At 52.0% G+C, this 23802-nt stretch overlaps 1 protein-coding gene across 4 annotated transcripts in view; it reads right to left on the bottom strand.

The window, feature by feature from the left end:
- Shank2 (SH3 and multiple ankyrin repeat domains 2) overlaps nt 1–23802 on the bottom strand; it is a 435405-nt gene that overhangs the window by 244566 nt on the left and 167037 nt on the right. For 3 of the 4 annotated variants that reach the window (XM_055614761.1, XM_055614759.1, XM_055614760.1), the window contains exon 12: nt 758–1076. In XM_055614761.1, coding sequence (XP_055470736.1) covers nt 758–1076 — 319 coding nt within the window. Of the gene's footprint in view, nt 1–757; nt 1077–4986; nt 5060–23802 lie in introns of those variants that run through there. The other variant, XM_055614762.1, reaches the window with a different exon arrangement.

The following is a 23802-nucleotide window of genomic DNA, read 5'->3' as shown; positions in this document are numbered from 1 at the left end:
AGAGTCTCTTCTCTTGGCTAAGAAACTCAGGAAGGCAGAGGTGTGCTCAGGAGCTGGATGTAGGGATATATACATGGCTGTGCAGGTTGGATGCCCCTTCCCTAGGGAAGGTCCAGATCATGCTGCCTTGATTGGTCCTTCAGCCTGCCCAATTCTAACCTGTCACTTGGGGCTGCTTCAGGGGTAGATGTAGGGGCTCCGAGCCCCTGCCATGCAAGGCAGACACAGTTCCCATTTATGGCATAAGCCAAGGATGCCAGAGACATGGCTCTGAGCCCCTGTCATGCTAGGTAGATACAGAGCCCATTTGTACCATAAGCCAAAGATGCTGGAGACATCGCTGGTCTCTTGGGCTGTAACATGGCTCTGAGCTTTGGTCCTCAGGCCCTCAGGCTGAGATCTCTAATTGCTGCAAGCCTGTAGTCACTGGTGTGCGGACACAGTGTGTGTATGACAGAGGAGATGGCGATGGGAGGGAACTCGGCACAGACTGTACTCTCTGCTCTGACTCCCTACGGCCTTTTCACTTCACGGACCAAGGAATCAAGGCACTGGAAAGGACATAAGGTCCCCGCACAGCTCAGCTTCCTTCATCTCTACCAAAGAGCAGCCATTCAGAGTACATGGCTAAACAGAGAGTCCCCAGGATCAGAAGGCAGAATTCAGCTTCTGTTTTCTGGGGCAGCCTGAATTGAAGAGCGTGTATGGTTAATCATCTCCAGTGGAAGCCCCTGCCCGCTACCCAGCTTCTCCTTACCCCACATGCCAATGTGGCTGTGGCCTCTTGCCATCCTCGCCAGCGCCGCCCAGCCTGTTGAGTGAGGGCGAGCGGCTGCGGGGCGCAGGGGTGTAGCTTCCAAGGCTCTTTGTGGCTCCATCAGGTTTGTTGGGTGTCTGCTGCAGCAGCTGGGGTGAGAGGCTTCGGTGGGAGGTGGCTGCAGAGCAGACAGCCCATTCAGGTGCACCAGCATGGAGGTTGTTGTCACTATTGGAACGCAGAAGAACTCTGGGGGCAGCCAATGTGTTGGGGGGCCGCCGCCTGCGGTTGGAATAAGCTGGGGCCTCTCGGAAGGGCACTGGGTTGGGGAGAAAAAGAGAGAGGCAGGTGAGTAATGACAGGAAATAGGGACGCAGGGAGGCCAGGTCTGCATGCATCCAAGCCCCATGCAAGCCAGGGATGGGCCTGAAGGCTTGGTACAGGAACTGTCGCTGGGCTTCCCAAGGCCTGACTCAACCCCCAACATAAATGCAGAGGAACACTGAAATGGATAAGGTCTCCAGGACATGGAAACTCAAGCCAGGACCTCGATGGAAGGGACTCAGGGTCTGACCTTCCATCGGGCTAGCCCATGCCTTCAGCAGGAAGACACAGACATGACATGTGTAAGGATGGGCTTCCCCGTGTCACCAAGCATTAGGACATTGCATGGCTCAGGAGCATGCCTGAAAAATCTGAACTTGACCTCTGTGGGCAGAGCTGTGTGCCCAAAGTTCATATACTAGGGTACAGCTCAGGACCTCAAGATGTGACCACATGTAAGGAGAAGGCCTTTAGAGGGATGACTATATTAAAATGGGTCACTAGGATGACCTCATGTGACAGCAATAATCAGGATCCAGAGATTAGGATCCCTACACAGGAAGGATGACATGAGGCTAGAGAAGACATCAGCTGTAAGCCACAGATAGACCTCATGGAACCAGCCCTGTGTCACTGACAATCAGCATCCAGGATGGGGAGGAAGGGGTACTTCATCTTTATTCACCACTCAGGCCTACAGCCTTGGTCACAGCATTCCCAGCTAGGGAAGCCAGCCCTCCCCCACCCCAATCCCTTCCAGTAGAGGAGCCTACAACACCCTAGAATCTTCCCTTTCTCCTAGCAAGTGGGGCCTAGCAGCATGCGGTAGCAGCAGGTGGCCCCACTTTGCTGGCTGTCTCACAGAAAGGTCTACACAGAGCTGGGTCCCCACACTCCTGAGCCCAACATAGCTGGGGCTTAGATAAGGCAAACCTGGGGGACGGCATTAAGGGACGGCATTCACCTTAAGGGACGGCATTCACACTGCAGTTACCCTGGGCATTCGGCTGCCTGGCCGGTAGCAGAAATCAGTGTCTACATTACAGAGCCTCTCAGGAGCAGCCCTCCAGGCTGCAGGGACAGCAGATACCCTTACCTTGATGGCCAGAGACACTGCACATGCCCTAGCCTCTCGACTGATACCCACTGAAGCCTTGCTACAGGATTTCTGCCCCTATGTCCTTAAAGCCTGTATTGCCTAAGGCTACACCTCCATTCTATAGACAGGACCCTGTGAAGCTAGAGAGAACCAGAGATTCTACAGGAACCGACCTGGGTAAGGTCCCTGACATCGAAGGAGAAGCAGAGCACCACAGTTTAGGATAGCCTATGGCAACAGCTGCCCAAGGTCAGGGGTTAGAGAGCTAAGACTCCATCACTGAGTCCATGTCTCTCTAATCATCTGGACAGCAGGAGGAGGAGGATATGAGTGGTAGCAGAAATCCATGGCTCAGGTACAATTCACAGGAACAGAACGGCTTTGGGGTTCTTATGGGGATCTTATGGGGTCATAGGTGGCCTAGCACAGCCCACAGAGGCAGAGGTGACCCAGGTATAGTTAATCAGAACAGAGGTAGCTCTGAAGGAACTCCTGGGGACAGAGGTGGCCTAGGCACAGTTAACAGGGACAGAGGTGTACCTGCAGGAGCTCATGGGGACAGAGGTAGCATCAGCAATGCTCATGGAAGACCTTCTAGTGATGGAGATAGCCCATCCAGTGATGGACATAGTTCACGGGGATGGACATGGCTCTGACAGTCTTCTCTCAGGTCAGCTGTGACCCAGGACACGGCTCTTTCCTAGGAATTAGACCTAGATGCCAAGCTGGGAAGCCATACAGCAGGGGCAAGGCTGCTGGGCTTGGGGCTCATGTGATGTATGGAGGGAGCCCCCATTTCTCCAGTGGGCAGCAGCGTATCTCATGCACCCTGCTTTCTCCGCAAGCATTTGATGGGGGAAGGTGCTCAGCAAGCCTCCTGGCTATGTGCTATTTCACTCCCAGTTTCTCCAGCATGTGACTCACAGGGGCTGGCCAGGGACAGACCAGGAACACCAAAGGCTGGTTGCGTCTTCTCTGGAGACAAGAGCCTGTGCTCTCAAAGAGCTAGCCCAGAGTCCCGGCAGCCCGCCTCCAAAAAGAACCGTAGCCAGGTCAGGCCACCAAGTATCTTTGGCTGGCCACAAAGAAAACCTTGCTGGTGACACTGCCCAGAAAAGGACCTTGAGAAGTCTCAAGAGTGTTTGCCATGAAGCCTATAACTGTAGTGAGCAGGGGAGCCTGTGGTGAACCTGGGACTTATAGAGGTGGGGTTGTAAAAGGCCTTATAAAGGACAGGTAACCCCGTAACCTCAGCCTCATCTCCTTCTCACTGAGATCGAGGGCTGGAGGAGTCTATTGGTGTGAAAGCCAAAGTAGACATGGAGAGGATAAATGGTCCCTGCACCTTGGTGCTTCCCTGGGCAAGGCATGTGGAGGGTACCGAACAGCCCAAAGACCTGGACATCTTGGCACCCTGCAACTGCGTGTCTGCAGAGTCGCCCACCCCTAACAGTGCAGTTGATTGTGTCTCTGCCTGAATAGCCAGTAAGGTATTAATACCCCTAATGGAAAGGTGAATAGACGTAGGGGGACTCAGTGCCCTGCCCGTGGAGAAGATAAACTTTGTAGGAAAGAAAACTCCATTGAGACACAAAATAGAGATAGCATTACTCGACACCCTAACCCATGGCTGCAATCCATGCCGTCCATAGGTTATAAAAATCCAAGTCCCACATTGAGAATTTTGGTAAGCCTTATCAGGAAAAGAAGAGGGTCTATTCTATGACCATTCTGAAGCACCTCGGTCTACAGAAGGAAGGAGGAGGGCAGAGTGTCCTCCTGCAAGTGAAGCCAGGCAGGCAGGGTCACAGAATGAAACAGCTGGGACATCTGTGTACACATTTCACCCCAAAGAATGGGCAAGTGAGTCAAATGGACCCACACAGGTAATATAAGAGTGAATGTTTTAATGAAAATCGCCTCGCTTAATGACCAAGCCTCCTATCAAATTAGTTTCGAGGCTGCTGAAATATCTCTGGTGTTTAGTTCACAGCAAGCTTGGGTAGAAAGCGAGCTTCCTAATTTCCTTAAAGTCACCTCTTTGGGAACCTGGTGTCGTCAGAAAGAGAGCAAGCTTGTTGTCTGACAAAACTCTCTGACTGGGACCATACACGCAAATGATGTGGGTTTTTTTTTTTTTTTTCATGGAAAGTGTTAAAAATAACTCTTTTCCTGTCTGCAAATGATTAATATGCCACCCAACGATTTCCTTCTCTCAGGCAATCTGTAAGCTCTTAGGTGGGTGGATATTTTCTTAGCCGTCTTACATGCATTTATTTATACAGTTTATTTTCTTCCCCACAATAAAATTCATACAAGGTATGATAAAGAGGGATTCTTTCATGCACCCCATGGCATTGCAACCCAGGGGCAGCCCGGCGGAACTGGCGAGTGGCACCAGAAGAGGATGCCATGGGTGCATCAGCCATGTGCCCTGACCCTCCTTAGCAGGCGCTTGCAGCCTCCAGGTGACTGGAAGATGAAAACCAAAACTTCTTTTCTTTTTCCCTAGGACCTAGTTTCCCAGTGTGTCCTCTGGCACAGGCTCTCTGGATGAGATGTTCTGGAATGCAGCTCCACCAGAGGCTGGTGGCTCAGGAACACGCTAAAATACAAAGGCACCTTCATCTGTGTTAATCTTCCAGACCTGACTAGAGCCAAACCCTATCACAAAGCTGGGGCAATTATCCCTCGAGTGATGAACCGTAACCAGCAATTTGAGGAGGCACCCGAGTCCCCTTTCCCCCAAGAAACACCCCACAGCTGCTCACTAGGCACCCCACGCTTCCTACAGCTTTCTCCTTACCTTCCTTCTTGGTGAAGGCATTTAACAAAGACTTCATTTTCCCTGTGACTTTGGCAGCGGTCCGCTCATTATATAACCCTCTCGGCGGGCAGGAAGGCTAGGCGCGCAGCCCGGCCCCTCGGAGCTGGCGCGGCTGGGACCCGGTGAGCAGCGGCGGGCGTCTGGGCGCTCTGCAGCCCCGAGCATCGCTGGGCATGCCAGACCCAGCGTGCTGGTGACAAAGCCCACCCCATATTCTGTCTGTCAGCTGGGAAGCAACTGTGCGCAGACTGAGGCTGCTCTCAGAGCCGGCTACCTCTGGCGGTGATCCTCATGCGAGCAGTGCCACTCTTCTGGGCGAGCAAGCAGGGCATTGGGAGGCAGCACCGCGCAGGGTTAACATGGAGCAGGCGGCTGCGCGCGAGCTGGCGGCCAGGAGACACCGGGAGGCATTTGTGAGCCGGAGCCCCAGTTATCCAAGGAAACCCGGCTTCTGCCGGGCGCTCCGTGCGCCTGTGGCTAAATATAAAGTACTGTGCTTTTTCTATTTTTTTTTTTTTTTACATTTTTTTTTTTTTTAAAGAAGAAGCCAAGTCTATTTGTCAGCTAGCAGATGTGGCAAGAAAGTCAAGGGGGAAATATCCGCGTTTCAGACAAGCCACCAGAAGATTCCTGACACCCTGGTAGGCATGCCAGGATTCAGGAATTCTGCCACTGACCTATTTACCTTTGAAGGAATCCAGCACAGGTGCCAATACTTCTCTGGCCCTCCCCATCCGAATAATGACCCTGGGAAAGCAGGACTCCGCCCCCTGCTGCTTACATTTGCTTTGGGGGTGGGTGGGAAGGGTGGAGTGGGGGATGGGAAATAACTGTCAAGGTGTTCAGAAGTAAAGCGCCCCGATATAGAGCCGCTGCCAAAAGCGGGCCCTTCAGAGCTGTTTCCCCACGTGTCTCTGGCATTCACACCCCAACAGAAGTCTAAGGGAAGCAAGGGAAGATCTCCCCAACCACCACCTTGAGAAAGTTCTGTCTATATAGCAAACAAAGGGGAGTGTGTGCGTGTTGGGGGGGGGGTTCTCATTGCTGTGCCCCGAGGTGGGTGGGATGGGAAATGATTTCCACACCAGAGTGAAGGAGCTTCCAGAGCAGGAGGGAGTGTGAGGGTCAGGCTCTGCATGGGGTGCCTCTGCCACCGGGGCACTAATTAAGTGTGCGCTTCTGCGGTTGCTAAGAGAACAGCTTCCCAAACCCGAGTGGAGTGTGGGGTTGTGGGAGAAGAGGAAAAAGGAAGAGACAGGAAAAAGCAACTGGAACGCTGAATTCAATTCCATATGGTCGACACAGTTTATGTCAACAAAAATGGCGGTGTAAGGAAGAGGAGGCTGGCGTGACCAAGCAGTGGCACCTTCCTTCCTCAGCACACTTGGGCTCCCAGTCGCGCTCAGGGTGGCCGATGCTGTGCCAGGAGCTGTCTGGGAAGGGAGAGACTGCGCCTGATTCACTCTGTGTGTCTGTGTGTGAGCTTCGTGTCGGCTGAGCATTTAAACATTGTCTCCATTGGGCCCACACGGTTCGTCAGCCATGTCAAAACCGCCCGGGTGACGTCCTCCCCTGTTAGTACCACAGACGGCGGCATCAAAACGGCTCCTGACACTTGTGCTGCCTTAGAGACGGAGCTGCTGTCTGACGCTCACTGACGCGCCATGCATGTGGCTTCTGAGACCACTTGGACATTCTAGGCAAGGTCGAGCAGCTTCCAGGAGGACCTCCGCCCATGGCATCGCCCATGAGGATGCATCTTTCAGGGATGAACCAGAGATACCTCTCTTGGGTAGGAGGGCTTCCACACAGAGGTTTCTAGATCGTCACAGAGCACTGGCTGGAGGCCAGATTGGGACGGTGATAACCAGTGACCATGAATGCAGAGAGCCTCACTCTAGAGGCCAGGGACCCTGCCAGTCATGCCCCCAACCACATGGGCTCAGGGGACTCGCCAGAGCTCTGGGAACTCTCTGGGACACCAGCGATGCTCAGTGCTTGCTCCATCTGTCGGGGATCGATATCTTCCAGGAAGCGCAAAGCTGCGCCCAAGCCAAGTTTCCCTGCCACCCGCTGCTCTGGCACCTCCTTGGCTGCTGTGTGGTGGAGAGAGTGTGTGCCCACAACTGGGTTGTGAAGACAGAGGCCAGGCTTTGTGCCATAGTCACCCCCCATCCCCAAAGATTCCACATCTGACATTGACCTTCGGTGGAGGTTGTGGAAGTAGCGCTGTGTGACACCCCATACCTTTTCTGAATGAGGGAGATGACAGAACTTTCTCTTTCAAACTGGGTCTCCAACCTCAGATATGTCATGCGACTGGGGGTCAAACAGGTCCCGTCCTCCCTAGAGCAGAACCCCAAACTCCCAAACTCCAGCTAGGCAGTAGTGTCATTTGGCCGAGACACAAAGCCCCCAGCTGCTATCGCCACCAGCCTCATGTGAGGTAGCTGCTCCTTTGGGTGCACGAGCTCACAAGTAGAAACTGCCGTGGAGATGTGCAGGGCTTGTGCTGTCCAAGGAGAAGAGCTGGGAATATTCCCAAGCAGAACCGTGTCTCTGCTCAGCTCTCTCAGTGCCAACCAGCCCCAGCCCCAATCCCGTATCCAGTGTCCCATCAGGCTGTGGAGAATGAGCTGTGCTGGCCAGGAGGGCAACAGGTGTGGGACACAGATGGCATGTGTGGGCAGGGGAAACAGCCAGGCTATGGAGAGAAGAGGATGTGACAAAGGGCCCCACACACAGCGTAATCTCACACCAGAGGATGCTCTCTTCAGACACCTTTAGATGCTTTTGTTTGTTTGTTTGTTTGTTTGTTTGTTTGTTTTAAACATGTGTACAGGGCATTTTTGGTCCTATTCATCCCAGTGACCCCTCCATCTCCTCTCAGACATCCGACCGTAAGTCCTTCTTTTTCTTGTTAAAACTCACTGAGTCCAATCAGTGCTGCCTGTGTGTTCGGGGGTATGGGGCCACTGAACACTGAAGCAGGGGCTACCAACCAGTGGCTGCACCCCCAAAGAAAAATGGTTCTCACTCCCCCAGCAGCCATCCACTGCCAATAGTCCTTCAGCGGGGAGGGAGCTCATGAGCGCCTTCCCAGCCACGCTGGAATTCTGGCTGGCTTGGCCTTATAGAGGTCTGATACAGGGAGCCATGGCCACCGTAAGTTCACGGGGGCAGTGTTATGTTGCACAAGTATGTCCTCCCATTTTTGCGGTCTTTCTGCTCTTCCTTCCATGATGGTCCTAGAGCCTTGGTGATGAGGGAGGGAGGAGGGGTTGTTACAGAGGTCCCATGCTGGACCTGGATTTCACTGTCACTTATTCTCAGCACTGACGAGTTATGAGTTTGCATTTGTCCCTGTCCATGGCTAAAAAGAGGCTGCTTTGACAAGGCTAAGAGCAGCCCAGAGCAGAGCTGGGGTGAGCCTGTGGGGTGGCTGTGGCAAGCGGGGCTGTGAGTAGGGGGGCTGGGGACTGCGCGAGCCCCTGCAATGATCTGGCCAGTCAGAATCCTAGGGGAGGCTCTGCTGTGGAGAAGTGGGGGTGACTCATGGTATACCCTGAGAATTCCTGCTGGGGAGTGGGCCAGTTCTGATGCAACCCTCCTCTCATGCTGTCTTCGAATAACCCCAGCAACAAAGGGGGTCTCTATCTGCATGCAGTGATTCTTGCTGTCAGGAGCAGGTCATGGCACCTGTACCCCAAGGAGATGTTAGCTCTGTGCCCTACCCCCCCCTTCAATGACTCTCTCCTCCTGGCTTCAGAAAACAAACAAACAAACAAACAAATGGGTGTTTATTTTATCTCTCATCTTACGATGCTACTGCAGCCTGTGGCCGCCTAGCATGCCTGGCTGGCAGATCATCAGCTGTGTGTGAGCAAGGGAACCAAGCAATCAGTCACAGTCTGGCTTACACTACTGTAGCTCTGTGTTCACAAGTCTGTCAACAGACAGTGAGCCCAGCGTCTCCTCTCCTAGCACAGACCTGTCTACTCCATCCTCTGAGGTCTTACCCCCCTCCTGACCATGGAGACCCAGGTCCCTAGTGCCAACCCCAGCTTCTCTGGAAAGTTGGGATGGTGTTGACCAAGGCTGGCAGCCAGCCTGCAGGCCCCTGGGAACCAGGGGTACCATCCTTAAGGACATCAGGAACTACAGAGCAGGAATTAAAAGTTAAAATTAAAAGTGAAATAAAATCTAAAAACTGTACTCTTCAGGACTGCTAGAGACTCTTTTGCTCACAGTGTTTTCTCATGGCAGGGTCTGAGATTTCTGGAATGTTCTGGGGCATCCCCATCCTGGGTTCCCTGAGAGCAGCCACAGAACTCTCCAGAGATTTGCAGAGGTTGTGTAAGGTACCCGGGTCCTGGAGGTGCCAGGGCACCCTGCTTGCCACAGTCCAAAGCAAAAGGCACCAGCCTCCTCCTATCCTCCTGTTTCTCTCTTCCTCTTTTAGTGACAAGGTCTCACTAGGAAGCTCAGCCTGGCCTAGAACTCACCATCCTCCCACCTCAGCCTCCTGAGCATGCACCCCCACATCTACAAGCTTTCCCTCCACCCACCTGATTTTATTCTAGATGACAGGATGTGGTCAGTACCTGACGTACAGATGGCAGAGAACATGAGTCTGGACTCCTAGCCATGGGCTGTCTTCCTGAAGTCCAGCTCTGCTGGGAGGCAAGCACCATCGGTGCCTGGGATTACTCAACATCCGTGCATACTTGGGAAAAGATCAGACTGTGCCCCTGGGGTCGGCCCCAAACTGCCAGTTTCTCTCCACTCCACAGCCTGCATGGCCAACAGCCTGCGCCCCTACACCCACCCTGGCCGTGGGACTTCCTCTCGGAGACTCACTAAGCCCTTCATTTCCATGTCTTTTGACAGCTGCCTGACAACAGGCTGAAAATAATTTTACTTCTTGTGCAAAAAAGGCTCTCTGTGCATCAGAACATTTTGAGGCTCTCAAGTCCTGGCAGGGAGGATATGGCAGGTGCTACCAGCACGTGGTGAGACTCAGAAGTGCTTACTGCCTATGACAAGTGTGTCTCCCCTTGCTGTGGCCTCATGGTGGGGAGTGGGAGCCAGGCCATATGGGCTGAGGCACTGTTCTTTGCAGCCACGGGCTAACTGGTCTGGCACTCCTCCATCCCTCAGTTTCCCCACCAGCAGGACCGGAGGAACACAACAATTCCCAGTACTGGCTCTGGGGTTACCTGAGTTCATGTTTTCAGGGCAAAGCAAAGTGTTCCCACACACAGTACTCTGGAGAAAAACCGCCCAGCGGGAAGTGAGGCTCTGTGACCCCAGAAGAGCAACCCCTCCTCTTTGTACTTCTGTTTCTGTATAAAAGGATGTATGTACCCGGGGCCGTCTCATGAGAGGTGCCAAGAGTTCAAGTGTTTCTATTTGCAACAGTCCTGTCAGCAACGGCTGAGTAATGTGTGTCATTAGAACATGTGCAATGGAATCCGGGGACATGGCTCAGCTCACACAGTGTTTGCTTAGCATGCACAAAGCCCTGCGTTCAATGCCCAGCGCAGCAGGAACCAGGCATGTTTGATAGAACTTATGCCTACAATCCCAGAACTCAGGGGATAAAGGCGGGGACTCATCCTCAACTACATAGTAAGTCTGAGGCCAGACTGAGCCACAGGACACCCTGCTTCAAGACGACAACAGGAAGATCCCAACAAAATCAAGCTACAAGTCATCAGATGGAAGGGTGGTGGAAAATACCCTCCCCACACCAAAAGACAGACAGCCTCCCCATGTTCCAATGCCTCCGCTCTCTTTTCAGGGCGTTACCTCCTCCAAGACACCTCCTTGGCTGACCCTGTCATTGGAGATACTCTCCCTCAGGCTTCCTAGGGCAACGCTCAGCCCTTTGGGCTTTCTATGGTGCCAGGAGATGTGCGTGTTTCCTCTTCCCTTGAAAACTGGGAGTTGGGAATACCCAAAATGCTGGAAACTGAAATGAATGAATGAATGAATGAATGAATGAATGAATGAATGAATGAAGAGTCCAGTACCCACCCACTCTGCTCTAGATACAGCAGGCTTGTCTGTCTCCAGTCCTATTTAAGTGATACGAAGCAACAGCCAGCCCATTGCTCTGCCCCACTGGGTTCAAGTGTTACCCAGAGAACTACATTAAGCCACAAAAAAGTCTTTTGAGTCTCAGAACTCTGTACCAGGGAATGTGCTTTTGGGGGCTACGCAGAGGTGGGGTACCTACTAAGCACGGAGCTCGCACATTGCACACACGAGCAGTCACATGATCACAGATGAAGCTGGACATGGCTGTTCATCACTGAGATTATGGTGAAATTGTCCTGGGGACAGGCCTCGGTATGTGCGCTAGGGGTAGGTGTCAAGGCTTCTAGGTCTACCCGGAAAGCTGAATGACCGCATATGTAGATGGCAGGGAGGGAACGGTTTATCCTGGCGCTCACACAGGACAGGATGGGGCTCTCTCAGTCACTGTACAGTGTAAGTTCACATCAGACACCCCAGGAACCTGTGCCAGAGAGGAGACCTGCCTTAGCCAGCACAAGGCCATGTTCTGAGGATGCACTGAGGGTAGGTGCTGAAGGCACACTGCGTGTGTGCATGAGGTGCCACGCTTCCCTTCCACTCTGGCCAGAGACTTCAAGGCACAAAGCTGCCCCCCACACCCCCACACACACACCATGCAGTATCACCATAGCAGAAGAGAAGAAGACTGGAGATTCTAGAACAGCTAGTCAAACTTCCCAGGCTCTGTGACACAGCATACCTTGATGCCCTGAGGTGAGCTTTATTTCCCCACATAACCCTTGAGGTTCTACTCCAGTTGCTCTTCAGGGAAGGAGGGCAAAGGAGAGAGAGAGAGAGAGAGAGAGAGAGAGAGAGAGAGAGGGCTGTAGAGACAGGGGATTACCTGAGCTGCTTTCAACACTAGCTCAGAGGCTGCTCTGATGACTGGTTGGACAGAGGTCCATGGGGAACTGGGAGGAAAAAAAAGAAGTTCCAGAGGATCTCAGTGGCCCACCAGATCCCAACTCCACCAAATATCAGAAAGGAAATGTACAAGATATAGGACCCTTGGCGAGCGGGGTCTGAGTGGAGCGGGGAGGCAGAGGCAGTTGGGCAGGTAGGGGCCAGAGCCCTATTCTTCTAGACCATCCCCACCAAACTCAAACCAGCAGACTTCTCTCCCTTCACTTGTAGCTTCAGATAACTGCAATTTAAATATTAGTAGGCAAAGTAGCTCTATCTCATGGTAACTGGTGAATGAGTCATACTCACATAAATAAGGCTAGATATTAAAAGGCGTCTCAGCAGTAACACGGGGTTAGCTTTGCACAAAAATGTGGGTGTCCGTGGTGTCTGCACCACTGAGGGGGCTAAGCTTTTGGCGGGTGTATGGCAGCCAGGGTGAGTAGAATACCACTAAGGAGAAGGCTTTAGGACTGGCCTCGGCCTGGCTGGGTGGACAGGAGCTGAGGGGCCGAGTGGGAAATGGGGAAGAGCCTCTTGTCAGTAACCTGGCACTGCCTTGGGCTATGTGTCCAGGCCCACAGCCAGTGCAGAGCCTCTAGAGGCCTGAGGTGGGCTACCTAGAGAGAGGAGAGAGAGATTGGGATACATTTTGGAAGGATTCCAGGTGTCAAATGTTGCCCCACCAGCCAGGCCTACCTTGTCCTGCCTGCTCAGGACTGCCTGCTCTGCACTTGGCCTCTAAGGCTGGTGAAACTCATATCCGGATCCCATTCTGGACTCAGACATCACCTCCACTTTCCCCCTGGACACAGCCAGCACCCTTTTATCAGGCCTAGTTTTTTCCCACATAGGTTTATCTCTGAGCCCTGGAAGCTTCCAGTAGACAGAAGGGCATCATGGATCAGGTTTTTGGCTTCTACGTGGAGCAGAAGACCCCACCTGTTCTGCTCCCTCAGGAGAGCTCTAGAGACTTGCCTTCCTTCAGGAACCCCTCCCCCAAGATGGAAGGACGCCCGAAGGTCCCCTGTAGATTTCAGAGAGACAAAGATAGCCGTCTACAGGGAGCAAGCCAATTACCAGCAGCGCTGATTAGCAGAGTACAATCTCAGCCTGGGAGCCAGGTCCGCGCGGCAGCCCTCCTTCCCCAGCCTCCAACCCTGATGGGTCCTCTGTCCAGCTCCTAGGAATTCATGAAATTTGAGCCTAGATGGGCTCAAATTTGATGCTGATGGGCATCCTGGGTCCATGTGTGGCCCAAAGTGGAATGACAAGATACAGTTTTCTCATCTGAAGAGAAAGGAGCCTTAGCCTGTCTCTTAGGTTCCCTGAGTGTCCTGAGAAAAAGAAAGCCTAGGAAGGGCTTTGAGACCCAGGGAGACCTTTCTGGAGATGGGGAGTGAGCGCTGAGCCCACCTAAACTATGGAGCTCAGCATCTTTCCCATCACAAGCATGTAGCCTGGGCTGCCTGCACCACCCTCCTTGGCAGGGAGCCTTATGAGGTAACCCAGACTCGAGAGACTTGGGCAGGTATTTACCTTCATGTCCAGCATATAACAAGGTCCTTGACTCCTGTCGTGGGCTGTATCCACGGCAGAGAGCTAATTCTTGCAAGGCTTGACTGCATCTCCATAGGGGAAGCCCAGCTTTCGGTTATTAAGGAGAATCAAGGCTTCCTGGCCATCATTGTTCTGGTTGGACTCTCTGGGAGCTCTTGGGAGGGTTCTGCCTACAGAGCTGCCCTGATCCACCCAGCTACTGCTTCCTCCTCATAGCTCCTTACCACATTCTGGATAATAAAGGTGGATTGCAGGAGCCAGGACCATGCTGAGGGGCCATGGTGGCTGCATACCACTGTGGCTCCATACACAGCAGCCGAGGCCATCGGATCTAACCAGAGCAACCTGGCCTCCATGCTGAGGCTAAATCCCCAGTTTGTGTGCCGAAGCCCCAGTACCTCCTGTGATGGTATCTATAGACGGGGAGATTGGAGAAGGTTACGGTCAGGTGAGCCCACTAAGGATTTGTGATCTGTGGTCTCCTAAGACCAGGTGCAAGTGAGGACCTATCTCCCTCCACTTCTGTGCTGTGTGGTTTTCCAGCCTCTTGAACTGTCAGCTAAAAAGCCCTCATTTAAAAAAAATAAAATAAAGTTAACTTGCTCCTGGCATCTTGGTAATAACACAGATGAGCAACTCCAGAAACTGTCTTATATTGTGTTCTAGCCATTCATTATTTTCCCTCCATTGCATATATCAGATATTGAAGTAGGATTATTTAAGAATTCATACTGCCTTTCTTACTCGGCAAAGGGCCTGTCTTATTTGCCACTTCACTACAACAGCGAGCCTAGCTCCCTTCAAAGACGCCTTCAAATGCTCATCCAATAAACAAGGAGGTAAAATGAAGGCTCTCCCCTCGCCCCGGCCTTTACTAGGAATGGAGTCCTTCATTATGGAAGATAAGTGTTTCTAGAATTCTTCACACCATGAATACTCCTTCCTGCACCCGGGATCTTCTGGAACCCACTGCCTGGCATGGCAGGAGCTTGATGATGGGTGTAGGTGTCTAGCAGAAGCAACATTAGGGAGGGAAGGGTTATCTGGGCTCCCTGGGTTAAGGTGCGGTACCTTATGGCAGGGGAGGCAGCAGGAGCATGAGGCAGCTGCTCACATCCCATCCACAATCAGGAAGCAGAGAGAGATGAGTGCTGGGGCTCAGCTTGCTTTCTCCTTTTCGTTCAGTCCTGGATCCCAGCCACATTTAGAGTGGGTCTTCCCTCTTTCAGTTAAACCTCTCCGAAAACTCCTACCAGATGAACATGGGGGTGTCTCCTGGATGATTCTATTTACACTGATGATAAAGGTTAATACTCACACATGGTCTCCTGTTTTGTATCTGCTGACCTCTGATTTCAATGTCCCATGTGCCTCAATACCTGAGAGCTTGAGGCTCTGGCTCCTGCTCTGAGCATAGACTGGTAATCTACAACTTGTTAAACCCAGTTTTCTGTGTTCAACACTTGCTTGGGCAGGCTATCACCCATGGAATTGACACCTCCATCAGGATTCCAAAATGATACCAGGAGAAGCGGCAGAGGTCACACTAGAACAGCCATTCTCCAAAACCCCCAATGCAGGATGAAATGCAGCCAGGAAGATGGAAAGGTCCCTCCTGCCTGCCCACATCTTCAATTACTGTCAGAGGGAGACAAGATGCAACCTCCACCTCTGTTACTATCCATGCTGGGATACTCTCCTCATCTCAGGGACACCCACCCTGTGGGAGTGAACAAGACCCCATGCCAGAGGTCATCCCACTCAGACCCCATCGAAGAGACCTGGCCCAGACCCAGTACTAATGCATCAGTGAATCCAGAACAACCTCTGAAGATGTCCCATGGGGGACGCCCTCCTCGAATGGGTTTTCAGAGTGTCCTTGGGCGGCATGCATCTTCCTTGTAACAATTGTCTGTGGGATGCTTCTGTTTGGCTGCAGGGCTCCCTCCTGGGCTCTCTTTGGAGGGCTGGTGAGGAGTGCTTGTGGCTGCAAGGAGCGCTTCCACTAGCATCACATGAAGGACACCCCTCACCCGACTGTGGGCAAGACAGGGTCTTGCTGGCTGCCTCTCTACCAGGCCTCCGAACAGTGTCTCTTTCAGCTTTAAGGGTGTCTTGGCTTCTTCCCCGAGCTGCATGGAGGATACAGGTTCTATAAAACTCAAGTTGTGTGCTCTTTAACCCTAGGATTCAATTAGCTCTCTGAGGAGGAGTGCCCATACCCCACCAAAGAGTGTGAGCGAGCTCCTGACACAGTTCTGCAAACCCACTGTGCACAGTTTTCCCTGGTTCCTAATGTAGAGGGACTTTACACATGTCACTTGAATCTCATTTACCCATGAAGATGTAGAGGCCCAGAGAGAATAAGGACCTTGGTTCAAGAACATAGCTAATCCTTGTCACAAGACAAACCTGGATAGGTGCCCTGTAAGACCCCCACGGTCACTGCCTTGGACCTGAGCTTCCAGACCATATCTGGGGCCCTTCTAGGGGGTATTTCAGCCTAGGGCTTCCACACAGCAGTGAGCACACACAGGAGCACACACACAGATGTCTAACACTTGCCTGGCTTCCTACCGTGTAATGTGTACAAGCTCCCAGGAGAACCATAAAGAGTCTAGCCAATAGCCTCTCTGTGCAATGGTTGGGACATTTCTTAGCTTAATGTCCCATGATGGTGGGAGTGAGTCCAGCTCTATTGTGGGAAGCCACAGCAGGGAGCCTGGGGTCAGCATCTTAATAATAAACTCCACCCCCAGTTCATGGCAAAGACTGGTGAGCATGCGGCCATGTGCCCTCCCTGTCTTCTGTCCCTGACTTCACATGCTGCTGATCAGTTCTCCCAGTGTTCCTGTTCCTTCCCGGGCTTCAGGGATTTCCTGATACCAGTGGCATCTAATATTAACCAGTACAACCCTGCAGCCCTGGAATGGATTTGCTTCAAGGTTAAATCAGCCATGGTGCCTCTTTAGTTCCCCAAAATACAACTGGGCATTTGGAACCGGTAAGGTGAAGTTGCTGTGTGTCTCAGAACCAGTCCCCAGCAATCTCAAAAGCATATCGTGTTCTGGGTGTCTCTTGCAACTCAGTCTCATTTAGCCCAGGCTAGCCTCACACTCTCTGTATAGCTGGTTATGACCTTAAACTGCTGATCTTCCCACTTCCACCTCCCAAGGGCTGTAATTACAGGCATGTGCCACTACTCCTGGTTTATACTGTGCTGGCCATGGAACCTAGGGCTTTGTGCATGCTGGGCAAGCACTTTACCGACTGAGCTATAGTCCCCGCCCCACCTTAATGAGCTTTATTGATCTGAAGGCAAGCTCTCCTTTCCACCAGCCACTACCTGCGGTCTCCCAGAGCCCCTGGATTCTTTTGTTGCAGTATAATCCCCTCCATGGCAGAGCTCTTTCCTGGTGGTGCAGAAAACCTCATGACAGGAGCAGAGGCCCTAGGAAAGCTATTCACTCCCCGGTCTCTGTGATTGGAGGCCGAGCTGCTCCTGTTAGATAACACTCCTAAGAACAGTGATGAGGTGAGCGTACATGTCACTTCTGAACAGCCCAAAGCAGATAGAAGGAGAGGTTGAACGCTGGGCATGGTGGCACACGCTTTTAGTCCCAGTACGCAGGAGGCAGAGACAAGCAGATCTCTGTGAGTTCGAGGACAGCCTGGTCCACAGAGTGAGTTCCAGGACAGCCAGGTTACACAGACAAACCCTGTCTGGAAAAACCAATGAGAGAGAGAGAGAGAGAGAGAGAGAGAGAGAGAGAGAAGAAATAGAGGCCCTAGGCCCCTGAGGGAAGGGAAGCCCCCTGGAATCTCACTGACTTGAAGATTCGGTTTGAATATTGGGGTTTTGAGTTGCTTAGATGGCTAGAAGTAGAAGAGGAAAGGTCTGAGAGAAAGGAACACCCTCAAAATCTGTACTCAAATTTCCCTCAAATCCCTGGCAGGCTCCTGAGCCACCGTATGTGTACAGGACAAGAGCTGAAGGGTCCAATGGAAAGCAGCAACTTAAACTTGGAGAGTTCCGGGGAGATATCAGGGGCTTTCCATTGCAGACGCAATGGTGGAGAGGTGAGTCCTGCCTTGGTGGAACTTGTCACGCACCTTGGGCTGTCTATAGGAGCCCTGAATGGGAGATCAGAGTCAGAACTCATCCTACGATCAAAGCAGTAGCGATCCCTCCAAGAGCACCCTGTCACAGCCTTCATGGAACCAGGATGTTCTGCTAGGTGACATTTCATGGGGACCGGAGAGGCCTATAGCCTTGGGAGAGTATAGACAGGGTGATGCTATACACAGAATTATCAATATGCCCCAAATTTGTAGTTTTCAATCTCTGACTTCTGCATTTGGAAGAAGACCCTTTAAAGGTATGACTAGGCTAGAACTGGTCCCTAGCCTGAGCCCTTGTCACATACGATCGGGGTCCTTATATAAAGAGGAGGTCAGGACAAGGAGACAGAGGACAGTCACATGAGGATGTGGGGAGAAAACACTATGAGCAAAGGAGAGAGGCCTCAGGAGGAGCCAGCCCTGCAAGCCTCAATCTTAGATTTCTGGCTTCTGGGATGAGGGACACACACGGTTGAAGCCTGGGGTAAGTGCTTCCTCTGTCAGCCCAGACAGAGCAGGAAGCGCTTCCACACTCCTACAGGGTGTGTGGTCCTCTGAGGTGAAACTCCAGCCCTGGACTAAGCACTGAAGTTGGGCTTCCTCATTGTGAGCTATTTGGGAGGTCTTCAAGCCCATCTTGGGTAGAAGGCCTTGTGCCATTCTACCTCACCTTGAAGACGTAACCCAGTGGTTCTGCACCAACACGGGTCCCCATGGGGTGCAAGCTCCCAAGGGTATAAGCCTGCACACCTCGCCTGTCTGCAGCCAGCCCTACTGTTCCGGCTGATGGGGCCTCCACTACATCGTTCCTACCCCTTTATACTTTGCTTTTACCGACACCCCCAAGGAGCGCTCCATTTTTCTATCTGGGTCAGCAGCACACTCCAGGAAGTATACTCCCCCTGCTTGCTGCTGCCTGATGTGGCCACACATTTGTCCCAGGAGGGCGGGGGAGGGGAGTGAAGTTTCCTGCCCCTGAACTTGATCGTGCTGGTATTACCCAGGAGGTGGTTAAAAGGCTGTGTGAGCTTCTGCACCTGACACAGCCCCGTATGCAGCACAGGACAACTCCAGCACTTGCAGAGGAACGGACCCTGAAGTCTGCCTTTCCTTCTCTCATAGCCAAGAGCTTTTGGCCCCGTGCCACAGCTCTGTGCTGTCCCGTATGACATTACATAATGTCCCTGGAGGCTTCTCGCTGTCCTTTTCAGGCCAGGTTCTTCAGAGCCGGGTGAGATTCAATTGGACTCTTTATTTGATCAGTAGCATGGCCCGGACATCTCTGCGCCTGTGGCACTTGCTTCTCTGGGTCCTTTTCTTTTCTCAGAAGGAAGCTTCAGGCCAAAGGGCCTGAATGTGCCTATGCTTAGGGCAAATCACTCTCCAGGAAGAACTAATTAGGCATTAGGAGTAATTTTCTCTTTAAAAAAATAAGATATTCCAGAGAGACATGTGTGCCCTTCTTTTGACCTATCAAACATGGAAACTGTGGTCCCCAAGGCATTGGACTTGCCCCAGGAGTCTCATGCTGGGGAAGAGAAAGGCTGAAGCCTGGTGCCAACCATAGGGAGCTTGTCTCCCAGAGATTCATGGAGTTCTGAGAACTTGTCAGACCACCTTGCAGGAGAGACTGGAGCTGAGACAGTGATGGGTGAGTGATGGGCAGGACCACACCTTGACTGCTTAGCTATGGCTTCTCCTGCCCTCTGTTTAAGCCTGAACCCCTTGAAGAAGGACTTGGGTGACTCTGAACTTTTGTCCCTCTTCCCAATGTGGCCACACTGAATGACTCTTTTTTTTTTTTTTTCCTCTGCTTTTCATTATTAGTTGTCTCTTTAATTAGCCTGAGGAAGTGTTACAAAGCCTGGCCTGTTAAGACTGTTAGAGCCCAGGTTCCAACCCTAATGTCTCCAGGAATGATGGCAAAGCCAAAGGTCATCCTTCCAGCAGAAGATGATCACAGCCCTCTTGATATCAGGCTGGAGTTCCAATTTTCTGCTCCTGGAACTTCCCCAGGTGGGCAGCAAGCCACCAGCTTAGAAGGTACTGTCTACTGGCTGGAAGGTGGCTCTGATCCCCTTGGGTGACCTCAAAGAGAACTGTGATGGCTTTTGGGTGGGCAATGTTGTCTTGGCAACTGTTGACAAGGGTAGGATCCAGTTAGATGCTATCATTCACAGAGTCTGTTCCCAGAGGCCCAAACCAGGATGGCAGATAACAGGGTAGGGATGATGAGGTCGAATCTTGTATAGAACAGGATTTATGTGCTGGGTAACAGAGAGGGGCATCACAAAATTAAGAATCACTAGCAGGCCCTTAGTGAATGAATAAACATCTCCCATAATTACAGAGCTGGGAAGCAGGAGGAGCAGAACAAAGGCGGAGAGACGGGCTTCCCAGCTGCTTGCTGCAGGGCTCAAAATAGATACCCACTGGAAAAGACTGGACGCCACAGGGCGGAGTTGCCGTCTGTGAGCTTCCTGCAGTCAGGCATCATCAAGAGCAGAGGGCAGGAGGGCCACTGAGGACGGGACACCTCACCTCAAAAGACATTCGGAGAGTCCACGCACGCCCTGGAAAAGCCTGTGGCAGAGGGTGGCCTCGGGGACACCAGATGCAGAATTCCTGAGACTGATACCAGTCCTGGGGCCTTTGCCTTTTGGGAGGCAGAGCAGGACAGCAAGCTCGAGCCTGCAACACAGCTTCAGGAGGACAGAGCCACCATGTACAAGGGTGGCAGAGAAGATGGGGGCTTTTAAAGGAGGCAGAGAGCCAAGACTCCATCCTTCCCAGATATTGTGGGGGGGCTCTGAAACCCCAACATCTCAGGTTACTAATCTGTAGGTTAATAGTGAAGCTATTGGCCACATGTTCTGGTCAACATGGAGTGGTTATTCATTGACCACTCGTCTTGGGATCCACACTTACAACACATACATCCAGTGTTGGCCTCTCTCATCAACATCAACACAACAAGGGAGGGTGTGATACTGTGCCACAACTTTGGGGGTGACCTTAGCTCAGACAGGTTAAACAGCCTGGCCAAGACTCATAGCTACACAGTCTGCTCTTAGGGACACCATTACGCTATCCTTTCTACCATCTATAAGTCTGTTGGAATGGGACCCACCCTTGAAGGGTGTTAGGACAAGAGACTTCTAAGGACCAGGACAGCTCTGGCCACATGAAACTTACCAAGAATCTACCGCTCGCATGGAGCCCAACTCTACTCAGCTGAGACCTTAGTGGCTTTCCTTAGGACAACCCCATGTAACTTCACCAGCCTTCCTCTGGACCCTTTTCTTCCCCATACCCCTCTGCTTGGTATAGGCCCATAAGAACCTTGAGGAGATGGGTGCATAGGGCCTATGCCCATGGCCTCAGCCTGCATCAAGACCAGTTGTCCCTCTACCCAACTCTGAGGAAGGGTTCACCAAATGTGGCCTTGCCGAGCAGGGTGGTAGAACGTTTGGCGGCAGCAGGGCCTCTGCTGTGTTTTTAAGCAAGCAAGAAATGCCAGGAAGCACAGCCGTCAATCCTCGAATCTTCTGTCAGTGTTAAAAATAGGAGGGGACCGTGCCAGGCTGCCAGGCTGCCTGTGAGGAGCCCCGCTCACACCAGCATTTTTAATTAATTTTAAATTGCTCTGGAAAGGGGACAGCACGGAGAACCTGCCAGAGTGCTCCCGCATGCTCAGCGGCAGCCCCTACCAGACGCCTCCTCTGTGCTCCGAAGGTCCCCAGCCCCCAGCTGCAACCTCCAATTAATTCAGCTCACAACTCCAATTCACAAGCCACATCAACACCACAGTCGCTCATGGGCTTTAGAGGAGCGCTGCCCGGGTCCTCTTGAAATCTGGCCTCCAGGAGGGGCCCAGGACAGGCCCAGGGACTGCCCTGAGTATAGAGACCAAGGTTGGAGGGAGGTGACCCCAGCATGGCACAGTTTGGAGTTCTAGCCAATTGGACCAGGTATGGCTTTTTTTATTTTTTATTTTTTTCTGTCGTGCTAGGAGATGGGGTGAATAAGAAGGGTAGGACTGGGTCCATCTCTAGTTGCTACGAATTTGAAGCCCACTGGTCTTCATTTTGGAGCAAAGGAAACAGGAGAGGAGGTTCTCTTGGGACAGCACAGTCTTGGTGACAGCAATATCCTTCCCGCTTCCTAAAAAAAGGCAGGCAGAAGCCTGGAGCTTCATGTGAAATCTCTCAATTTTTAAATACTAGTAAATCATTTTCTTTTTTTTTTTTTTTTCCCTGAAATCCAAATGTGCCTTACTTATAGTCTAGGATCTGCCCACAAGCCACCAGGAATTGGAGCTGGGTGTTTGAAAAACAGTCATCTTTAGGGTTTGTTCTGTCTCTGACATGTGCAGAGAAGACAAACAGGTATTCCTGTATATCAGGACACCCCTGTCAAGCTCAGCATTCCCAAGGCAGTGTAGTTTCTCAAAGTTCCATGGGACCCTGGACACCTTGGAAGTATGTGTATTGTAGGTTCCATGGGTCATACAAAGTTAGGTGGCTGTTTCTTACGGGACTTACCGGGATCTTAAGTATTTTCGAGTACATCATGATGCGTTTAGAAGTACTAAGTGGGACAGAGGAGGAAGCATTGACCCCCCTCCCTGGCCTGTGTCTCCCAGAGTAGCTGTGAAACTCACTAGACCTTAAATGTCAAGAGCACATAGGTTAGGGCCGGAGAGGTGGCTCAGTAGTTAAGAGCACTGTTGCTCTTCCAGAGGTTCTGAGTTCAACTCCCAGCAGCCACATAGTGGCTCATGAGCATCTCTAATGGGATCTGGTATCCTCTTCTGTCATGCAGATATACAGAAAGACAGAACATTCATATAAATAAATAAACAAACAAGTAGATCTGAACCTAACTAACTTAAGGAGCTCAGTCAGAGGCAAATGTACCCCAATCATGAATGATGTCCTAGCCTTGAATGGCAGTTGAACTTGAACTTGAACTGAGAGCCTGGGACCTGAGCTGACCCAGGCCACTTGCACCTGGTTGGCTGTTGACCTGCACAGGACTCTGGGTAGGCAGTCTAGTGAGCCGTGGGGACAGAGACTCAGTCCCCTGTCTAGCAGCCCTACATGGGTTTCTTAGGAGGGACTCAGCATTACCCAGGAAGGTAATGTCCTCGCAAGGACTTGTTCTGAGCCTTTGCAGTGTCAGACCCGGAGCATACAGTGTGCTGTTATCAAGGACTAACATCCCAAGGGAGAGGCAAAGGTGAAGGGAGATGAAGGTTCAAATACACAGTCGGTACTCCCTCCACGAGCCATGTGCATCCCATCTTAGGGTGCTCAAGTGGGGCTAGAAGTGGACATAGAAGTCCATTCACCTGAACCAGGGGCAGGTGGAGACAAGCCAGGAGAGACGGACCTGAAGGCTAGTCTATCCTGGATTCAGGCCTCAGTTTCCCTCTCTATCAAAACAGAACCCAGAGATGATCATGTCTGAACTTCACATACCCACAGTAGACAGCTTTCAGCACTAGGCCTGACATCAAAAGGCTTGGCCAAAGAGCACTGCGCTGGCATCCCATAGGGCCAGGCTGGGCTGAACTGCAGCTGGCCGCTTTGACTACATCTGCGCAGCAGGTCTGTGCCCTAGGAAGCTGGGTTTCAGCGGTACTGTGCTCTCCCCAGGTACATGACAACGGAGTGGTAAAGAGGAGTCACTGCTCAGCACCTTGGATCTCCATGTTGTCAGCAAGAGTAGCTGAAAGTCCCTGGCCCATTGGACCACCTACAGCAGCACTCAAGAGTCCACAGTCACACCCTACGGAAACAGAGACTTCAGGCCCATTCAGGGGGTCCTTCTGCCAACACTGTGGTGCTAGGGTATATGAGGAGCGTGTCTACACCTCACAGAGCCTATAGCAGCTGGGGAGAGAAATACAACCTTGAAACATAGCTGAAGGGACTAAGCCAACAGTCTGGTCCCCCCCATGAGTCTCAGTTCTCAGAGAATAATGTTCACAGTCCTGGGGAGATGAGACTGGAGCCCTGGGTACTGCTCCAAATAGCCAAAGGACCAACAAGTCTCTGAGGGTCCCACGAGGCTGCACATCTTTGCCAAAGCCTCCTGTAAGATAGTAAAAGGAGGCAGAGATGA

This window comes from Psammomys obesus, unplaced genomic scaffold (genome assembly GCF_907164565.1).
Source record: "Psammomys obesus unplaced genomic scaffold, mPsaObe1.curated_primary_1811, whole genome shotgun sequence".
Classification (NCBI taxonomy): domain Eukaryota; kingdom Metazoa; phylum Chordata; class Mammalia; order Rodentia; family Muridae; genus Psammomys; species Psammomys obesus.
The sequence above is the reverse complement of the archived record's forward strand: the minus strand, read 5'-3'. Positions and strand labels throughout refer to the sequence as shown.